An 8,811-nucleotide genomic window follows, 5' to 3' on the forward strand; every position below is an offset into this window, starting at 1 on the left:
TTCCAGCTCAAACCATGGGGATAGCTGGCTGTGAGGTTTTGTTAGTTACCAACGATTTAGCCCTGTCAATCAAAGTGTTTCCAACGTGGCATTTGCGTCAGGCGTAAGACGTCTCGACCAGGATATCTTCCTGTTGTTGACAGCTAGACAAGCTTCAATGTCACCAAATACCACCAAAGCTACACGGCTCCGGAGGTAAAAGTGCCATTCATTGTCTCCATAGAGAATAAGAGATAAGAGCACGGCTGAAGCTGGAATGGTTTTTGAGAGGTTGCGGCAACAGACTATTAAGACAGAATTATTATTTAGGACCATGAAAATAAACTACAAGATATGAAACCAGCTTCTATATTCAATCTGTATGGACCAGCGAGGACTCCAGTGTGTGGGATGTGTGTCCATATAAGACAGGGAGACATCAATAAGTGCTCACAGATGGCCTACTGTACTTGAATTAATAGAATTGTCTCCATTTCCAAGCACAAGCCAAACACAGGCAATTCGGTAATACTGTTAACACATTCATACATAATGAATAGTTTTTGTGCAAAATGATCAGGCCTTCAAATCAAAGCAGCATGTGGGCGGTAGAATAGAGAGGGGGCGGGGTGTAGGGGGGGGGTTGGATTAGCAAAGACTCGTCTATTCTGTAGTGGAGGAACTTTCCCGAGCGTGCTGGAGGAGTGACATTTTCCTTTTGGATATCTATCAGCGTAATGGTTTTCATGAGCATTTGCTGAAGAAATTACATTCTTTTTTATGGTTAATTAATAAAAGATGATGATGGATGGCCCCCGTATTTCCTCCTGCTAATGAAATGATACACAATTTTCCTCCATGTCTCTAATTATCAGAGGGAACATTCCCTGGTGTCCGGTATAATTGGGGGACACTTTCATTATCACAGACACAAAGAAACAGCCGCACCTTTGCAGGAAAGCAGAGAGGCCACAGCAGGTGGAATGGGATGATTTAGTACATCAATTATTTAATATACAGTATAGCTGCCGTCATGTAATTATAACAAATTTGAGAAATTGCAGCCGTCTAGTGTATCAGACATTGCAACAGACTTCCTGATGAGAGAATAGCAACAATGGGCAGCTTAAAATCCCTCTACAGAGGCATTTGGGTCAATGCAAATGAATTCATAACATACAGCGCATGCATCTTTTATAACATGCAGGAGATGCCTGTATGTACTCTAATTGGTCAAGTCCCCTGACATTAAGTGGTGTTACATCATGTCAATTTAAAGATAGCTGTTAAGTTAAATTACAATCACCGACAAGGTCAGAATGCGTGCACCATCTGTTTTCATCAAGTGCCTAATAACGTGAGATTCACGCGACACGGCAGAGAGCACGCCGTATTGTTCACTATACCACCATCCCGAGCCGGGATCACAGACACGGACATTAGAAGCAGAAAGATGTCCAGCACGTAATGCGGCACCATTTTGAGATGAGATGGAGCCATCGTGGAGGAAGCTGTGGGAATATAGTGCGTGTGTGTGTCTGTGTGTGTGTGATGTGCGTCTGAGTGTCATTGATCGCCGCGAGAACCATCGGTCCACCAATCGATAGCATGTTTGCATTCCATGACTTGAGTCAAGGACACAGATGGTGAAAAAAGTATACGATCATCATTGTCCATTTACGGGTGGATTAGAACACTTTTCAAGTCTCAAGTTAGCTTATTTGGAATGGCATTTGTCAACAAACTCACGACAACTCCATTCAAAGGCTCAAGGTGTCGTCGTTCTCCACTGATGTTTCAAACCAGCAAACAAATACACACTCTGCGTTGGGAATGTATGAGAGGAAGGGACAAGGCTTCACCGATTGACGCGAGTGACTTACGTGTTTTGCGGTGGCCATGCGTGCGGGCGGTGAGCGTGGTGGACACCGCCTCCGTGGAAGTGTGTTCCAGGGTCCACATCTGCGTAGAGTCGTGGAGCACGGTTGGGTTGGAAGGAGAGAGGCTAGCTGTTGCCGTTCCAATCATGAAGGTCGTCCGTCGGGGGGCGGTGGTCGTGGTAAAACCCGAGGGTCCGCGCCCATTTCGATTTACGGGATTCCGTGGGGTTACTTGGCTGCCCGAGGCTCCGCTCCCTTGAGGGTTTACAGTCGTGGTAGTAGCGGTGGACCGAGTTCTACCCTTCGCGATAGTGACGGTTCTAGGTGTGGGCTTCCCGCCATCGACTGTAGGAGTGGTTGTCGTGGTGGTGGTATCGGGACTTTTGGGAATCCCGCTCGGCTTGGATAGGAAAATAGGATCCTGGCCTATCCGATTAGCATCCACCAAGTCGGTTGGCACGTAATCCCGCACTGTGCCAACAACAATCCATTTCAGCAGCATGAGGCTCAATCCCAGGCCAATGAAGCCGATAAGTAAGGGTACCACACACAGCCATGTCTGCTGGCGAGGCCAGACCGCACAGCGAAGGGGACCCTGATCCTGGGCCTGGCCTTCAACGTGCGCCCCTGAGGGCCCCGAACCCTCAGGTTCCTCCAGGATCACCGCCCCGGAAACAGCTGCTCCAGAACACTCGCTCATCCTTCCCCGCCGTCCTTTATGGCTCATTGAGGGTTAACCCTGCGATGAGGACCGGTGGCACATGGCGGAAAGGTTCCCAACGATGCCGGACAGTGAGAAAAAAGGTGAACGAACGGACACAAAACCACTTCAACGGAATCTGACACTTATTAACAAGCACAAAAATATGTAATCCGGGGATAAAGAGAAAGGGAGGGGCGCAGGAGATACGTGCACACACCCTTTCACAAACACACAAGTACGCACACTCACCCTCAGAGACAGCAGTGAGAAACGGGAGCGCTGGCGCGGACCGATTATCAACCGTTGAGTCTGTTTTTAGTCCCGCCTAACACCCGGTGTCCAAATGTGAACTTTAAAAAACATTAACAGCAGGATAAGCCAGGAGAGAAGATGAAGAAGTGATGCGTCTAACAGGGAGAGAAGGGGACAGGAGGGATGGGTGGGTGAGAAGGAACCGCTTTACATCCGCGCGTGTGAGGAATCCGTGGCATCGGCGTTCAGATGTCGCTGCAGTAAAAATAACGAACAGCTTTTTCTATTTCTACTCAAATGCGTCCCAACAAGGCACCATCCACGATGGGACGGTGTCCTCTGAGGAAGGGAGTGGAACTTGCAGGGAGGGTCTTGTTGCCTCCCCGCCCCGTGGCGGATCAAGAAAAAAATGAAAGATGTTGTCCGATGCAGCCTGTTCCAAAAGCTTTAGCAGAGTCAGCGTCCCCCAGACCCCGAAATCTGTCTCTTTCGTAACTGGAGGAGAGGGATAGGTCTGCTGTTTATGCGTCTGTCGAACACTCTCCTTGGATTATCCGCTGTCTCTGTTGCCCGTTGCTTTTCAATCAGCTTCTCCTTTTTTTTTTCACTCTTTGGTTCCAAACCCACTTTGCTTCCTTAATGTGCACTCTTTATTCGACTCCGACTGAAAATATCAGCAGTAGAATCCAATTAATGTTCCTGATCCATTTTCTCAGACGAGGACGGAGAGGTTGAGTGAAAGGACTTAGGGGTGTTGTCGCGCAGGGCGGATAAATCTGCGACGTGATCCTGCTCCTTCTCCAGCCGGCTCGGATTTCACCAAACTGTCCGCTCAGCGCCCTGCTGTCTCAGTATCCCGTCCACTGATACTGCACCAAGCCTCCTCTCATCTATTTCCAGAGAACATTCCGCCACAGAGGGATGCAACGAGAGAGGCAGAGGACGGGCGGCAGGCGATGGATGCAGATAATTCAGAAAAGAAAAAGATATGGAGACAGAGATGGAAAGAGATAAAAGAAGCAGACAGGAGGACACAGTGATAAAAATATCCCACTGTTTCTCTCTCCTCGCTCTCTGAGTAGTGCCTTTCCTCCCCCCCTCAGTCCCTGAAAGCCTGCGCTCTTTCAGTCAGCTTGTGATTTGTTGGTCGGGTTGCTGGGATCCTCCGCTCTTCTTTCCCTCCAGGACGCTTTCTTGGAGCTGATTAGAAATGTGCTCCGGGAGCTCGGATGAGAACTTGCAGCCGCAGCAGCATCGAAGCATCCCTCGACCCCCGCCCCCCACACCCCCCGCGGGGTCGGCAACATCCGACGATGCAGCTGTCTTTACCTGTGGCAATTGATATGCAGGCGCACATACAGCTGCCTCCCCGAGCTGCCGCCACCGAGAGTCAGGGAACGAATGAGGAGGGGGGGGGGGGGGAGGAGAAATGCAGGCACAGACGGAGTGGAGTGTGCACACTGATGGAGCAACGGGAAGAGAGAAAGAGAGAGTCAGTGAGAGAGGATGGGAGGGAGGGAGGAGGGAGGGAGGAGGCTGCACCTGCTAGATGCACCAGCACCGGGAAGCTTGCCCACCCCCGTTAGCAGAGAAAGGGAGTGGGCAAAGATGCAGAAGGCAAACAGAAAACGCGAGAGGACGAAAGCAAAAAAAGGGAAAAGTGGAGTGGAGGTGTGTGTGTGTGGAGGTGTGTGTTTGTGTGTGCGTGCAGATTAAGATGATGCGCGTGGGAGGGGTGGAGGGCGGATGGGGGTGGGGGGGGGAGGTGCAGAGGGCTCTGCAGCGGCAGACGAGGCGGTCACAAGGGAGAAGCGAGAGTCCCAGAGGGATCAGAGCGGAGGCTCAACGCAGGAGGCGTCCCTCACGTGGCTCCGCCCACTACGCGCCATCAGGAGGAGCGATGGATGAGAGAAGGGAAGACATTTAGGCGTGTTCGGCGTCATGGGGACGCACCGGAGCTCGGTTGCAGATCGATGAATCATATTTTATCTCTCTCTGAAAAAAACAAAAGCGATCTTTAAGAAACCCTCTGAAAGAAAGTTCGAAATGGATGATTACATTTTGTTTTCTACAAACATCGCTATATTCTTTAGGGTTTGGTTCAACAACTTATATGAGATATATAGATATGTATCATTTTTTGAATTTCTCTCTTTCTTGAGGTCTATTTGGTGTAATGTGTTAATTCATTTTGTGAAATTTGTTTTCATGCATCTGTATTCCTTCTATTTTCTTTCTTAATCTTAAATGTAGAGAATCTCCAAATGTGAGATCTTGTTAATAACAAAATGTTGCGTGAAATCATCACCTGATTAGTAAAAGCAAGATGGCCTGAAAAGAGAGGAAATACGGTGATACTTCTGTTGGGTTCACGTCATGTCGAAGAATCAGTGTGTGTGGTTGAGCCAGGGTTCAAATCCATTTAACACACCAGTCTGTTTCCTCTCCAGCTCTGGGACTTAATCTTTGTGAGCGTGAAAGTGTGTCTCGTAGGATGCGATAGCATCACAAGCCAGACACACACACACACACACACATGGAGTCATGCAGATAGCCATCTGCCTGTAGGAGAATCCTTCAACTGCTCCCGTGGGGAAACTCACGGCATCTCGTTGTGGGTTTCCACACCTCTTTCCATCTCCTGGCACGGCGGCACCGGTGCGCTTCAGAGCACCTCGGTGTCACCATGGCTGCTTCAATGATTGTCGATAATCACTCCGGCCGACGGCCGCGGGGAGACAAATCAAACGCTCCCCTATCAGCACCCCCGCTTAATGAAGAACACACTTGAGAACATGAGACACAATTGTAACCTCCGCTGTGACAGAACCGATCAAGGTCTCTGCACATCTTTTCAATCATATTGATTGTAAGCGATAGGAATACTCTTATGTAAATGGTCAATAGTTCTATTTTTATATATATATATACTGTAAAAAAACTGGAACTGAAAAACAAACTGCTTTGCCTCTGAAGTAGAACACTTTGTAATTGAATCCAGAAAAATCCGCTGACGAGCCAAACCTTAACGGTGCTTAATTAGAATATATCATGGCCTGTGCTGGATTATGGAATAATTACTTGTCCTGACCTACAAGAGAAGTGTCTGCGCAGTGGAATCCTATGGGGGTTGTGCACAGCTGACAGGTAGTCCCTGTTTTTAAAATCTGAATTATTACACATCGTAAACCATAATCTCTTTGTCTTTGCGTGTGTATTACCCAACACAGAGGGCGCTCTTCTCCACTGAGCAGCAGCACGTTCTCCGCCGGGTGCCGTATGATGTAGAAGTACTGGTATTCTCTTTCTGTTTGAGTGATAATCCTGCTGTCAGCTTGAACTGTGCCAAATGGGGTTAATATTTAGGCTCATAGTTTAATTTTTAAGCTTTTGCCTCACAGCTAGAAATCCCCACACCCTGTTGTTTCCCCTCCACCAAAATGCACTCATTATATACCATATGAAAAGGTTAGTGTTTGAATAGCACACAACATGTTTCATCATCATCTTTACACCAGAACAGCCTCATCCTGTTGTGTGTCCCGGAGAACCGACTTCCTGCCATTCCTCACACATGTTTGGAACTGTTCTCCCACTTCCTGTTCCATTAAGTAGAAGACGTCCTCTCATCGTCTGATGGTGGAATAGTTTCTTGTTTCTGTTTAGGTAATATTCTCACGATGCCGCTCAACCTGGAGAATGCAGCTCCATCAATATGTACACAAACACTCATGTCTGCACGGAGAAAAGTCTGCAGCTTTTGATGATCTTTGCTCATTGTTTGTAGCCGTTATCGGTACTCGTACACTGCGAGCTGCTTTTTAATTAAAGGCCAAGCAAATGTTTTTCCTCCAATCACAAGACGACAACCAGCAAATCCGCCTTATTACCAAAAAGGTCAAAGTTGCACAACACTAATTTGTCGGGAATAACAATGTGAGCATGAGAGCAGGATCTCAGCCGAACCCCCAGCAGGAATTTGAAAATCGCAAACATAATCATCAAAAATCAAATCAATTTCCTCAATTATTTGCAGAAGCTTGCTGCAATTTCTCAGTCAAACTGGGGACATTGTTCCTTTTTCACACGTTGACTGTATCGTTCCACATTGTAACAAACCACTTCACAGCAAATCAAAACAACCCCCCACAATTGCATTTATTTATTCATTTATTATTTGTGCTTAATCAAGGGCCACTGGACTGTTAGCTTCTAGTGGAGGTCAATGGGATCCTCTGAAGATCAACATTCTGCGGTTCTTAACGCGACATAATGGAAAGTGAAGCGTCTTGAAATGGATAAACTGTGCTTTCTCTTTGCCTGAATGTCATCTCCCTCACATTGGAGAGTCAGTGGCGTCTGTTGGGGGGTTTATGCAGTCCTATGGGTCACTTACACATGTACACAGATATTTTACACAGTTGATGTCTGTGTTTGCTCACTGTTGTTGCAGTCCGTCTCCGTACCATAATGAAGAAAATCTTGACATTTCTCTCCCCCGAACAATGTGGCCTATCTTGTAAATACTGTCTGCAAGAAACTGTAAATATTCACTGGTGATACAACAGTTTTATAATTACAAAAGCAACGCTCCCTTTTTTCCACTTAAACTACTGGAGACAGCAGTTTTATAAATTACCACTCTAGCCTTTAATAGGAATTTCTGCTGAATCGATGCAAATGCAGCACAGTGGTTTTGTCGGAGCTCACATTTTGGAGATATAATGACACGGTCCAAAGGGTAGCTCACACACATTGACTCAGGGATGGACACAGGAGAGGTCAGAGGTCGGCACACCCCACTCAGCCATTCAACTCAATTCATTTCATTTAGTTTAGCCCAAAATCCCAAATCCCAAATTTGCCTTAGAGGGCTTTACAGTCTGTACGCATGCGACATCCTCTGTCCCGAAACCTTCACATCCGCACAGGAAAAAATGAAAGCACTTCCGTGGGGGAAAGAAAGGAGAACGTCAGAGATGTCATGTGCGCACAATGAACAATGTGAAAGATGTACAATACATTCAAATCAATGTAACAGCAGCATTACCTAGCGAACCAATTAGGGCCATGGAAGATGGCGGAGTGTGTCGGTGGAGGTGGTGGAGCGATGTGAAGAGGCAGCGCATTCTCACCGCAAGCTGGTCAAGTGCTGGTGATGCGACGGTCCGCCGCTCTGAGCTTCACGTGACGACTTCTGAGAGACAAACGAGACACGGGATTCATGGGACTAAACGTTGAGTCGAGATGTGAGTAGCGACTGAGAGGAGATCTGACACCGAGTTCATACAACATCTGATTTTGTCTTACGTCGAGATGGAAGGATGGAAGCGGTTAATTTGACAGGTCGGCAGTGTCGACTCGCTAACGTTAAAAATCTGGTTAGCGGGCCGAGAGAGCTGCCAGCCGTTACATATTTCCTCACATTTCATTTCAAAAGCCCCTCACAGGGGAGTGATGTCACGCATGAATCAATCAAGGAAATCAATTTTCAACCGCTTACCGATTTTTGTGCAAAATGTTATTTTAAACCCGTGTTTCTTATCCTGGTTTTGTTGCAGTTTCGTTTGAATTCCCGTCTTAAAACAAATGCTGCGACCGTGCGCCGGGTCACCGAGGCGTCTGACAAATGGGGGTGAGACCGCTCTGTGACACCAGCGCGGCGGGGTCACGACTGCCTTGACTCTCCCGCGACGGCGCGAAGGCGGCTGAACCCGTTTCAATTGCCTCAGCCTCGTCCGTGAGGTCCCTCGGTCATTATCAAAAGCGCTCGGCGGTTTCGCGGTGCGGGCGATCCAAAGGAACCAGACGACTCACTCCGCCCGCCCCCGAAAAGGACAAAAGCCTAAAGGGCGCCTCGCTTGTCCCACGTCTTAACCGGCAAACGGCCCTGAGAGGAAGCCTGATCGGGGGACTTTAGATGAATCTGGTCACAGAAACACCTCCACTGAACAAATGAAATAACAGATAAGTAATCATCTCCTTCACGCGGCTTCT

General features: G+C 47.8%; 1 protein-coding gene across 1 annotated transcript in view; it reads right to left on the minus strand.

The window, feature by feature from the left end:
• LOC120820640 (pro-neuregulin-3, membrane-bound isoform) overlaps positions 1-4,263 on the minus strand; it is a 222,154-nt gene extending 217,891 nt beyond the window's left edge. Inside the window, exon 1 of the mRNA XM_040178627.2 lies at positions 1,863-4,263. Within this exon, the coding sequence (XP_040034561.2) occupies positions 1,863-2,586 (724 nt within the window). The 5' untranslated portion in view covers positions 2,587-4,263. The remainder of the gene's footprint in view (positions 1-1,862) is intronic.
• Positions 4,264-8,811: the final 4,548 nt, after the last annotated feature.

The sequence above is a fragment of the Gasterosteus aculeatus genome, chromosome 6 (genome assembly GCF_964276395.1).
Source record: "Gasterosteus aculeatus chromosome 6, fGasAcu3.hap1.1, whole genome shotgun sequence".
In the NCBI taxonomy this organism is placed as follows: Eukaryota; Metazoa; Chordata; class Actinopteri; order Perciformes; family Gasterosteidae; genus Gasterosteus; species Gasterosteus aculeatus.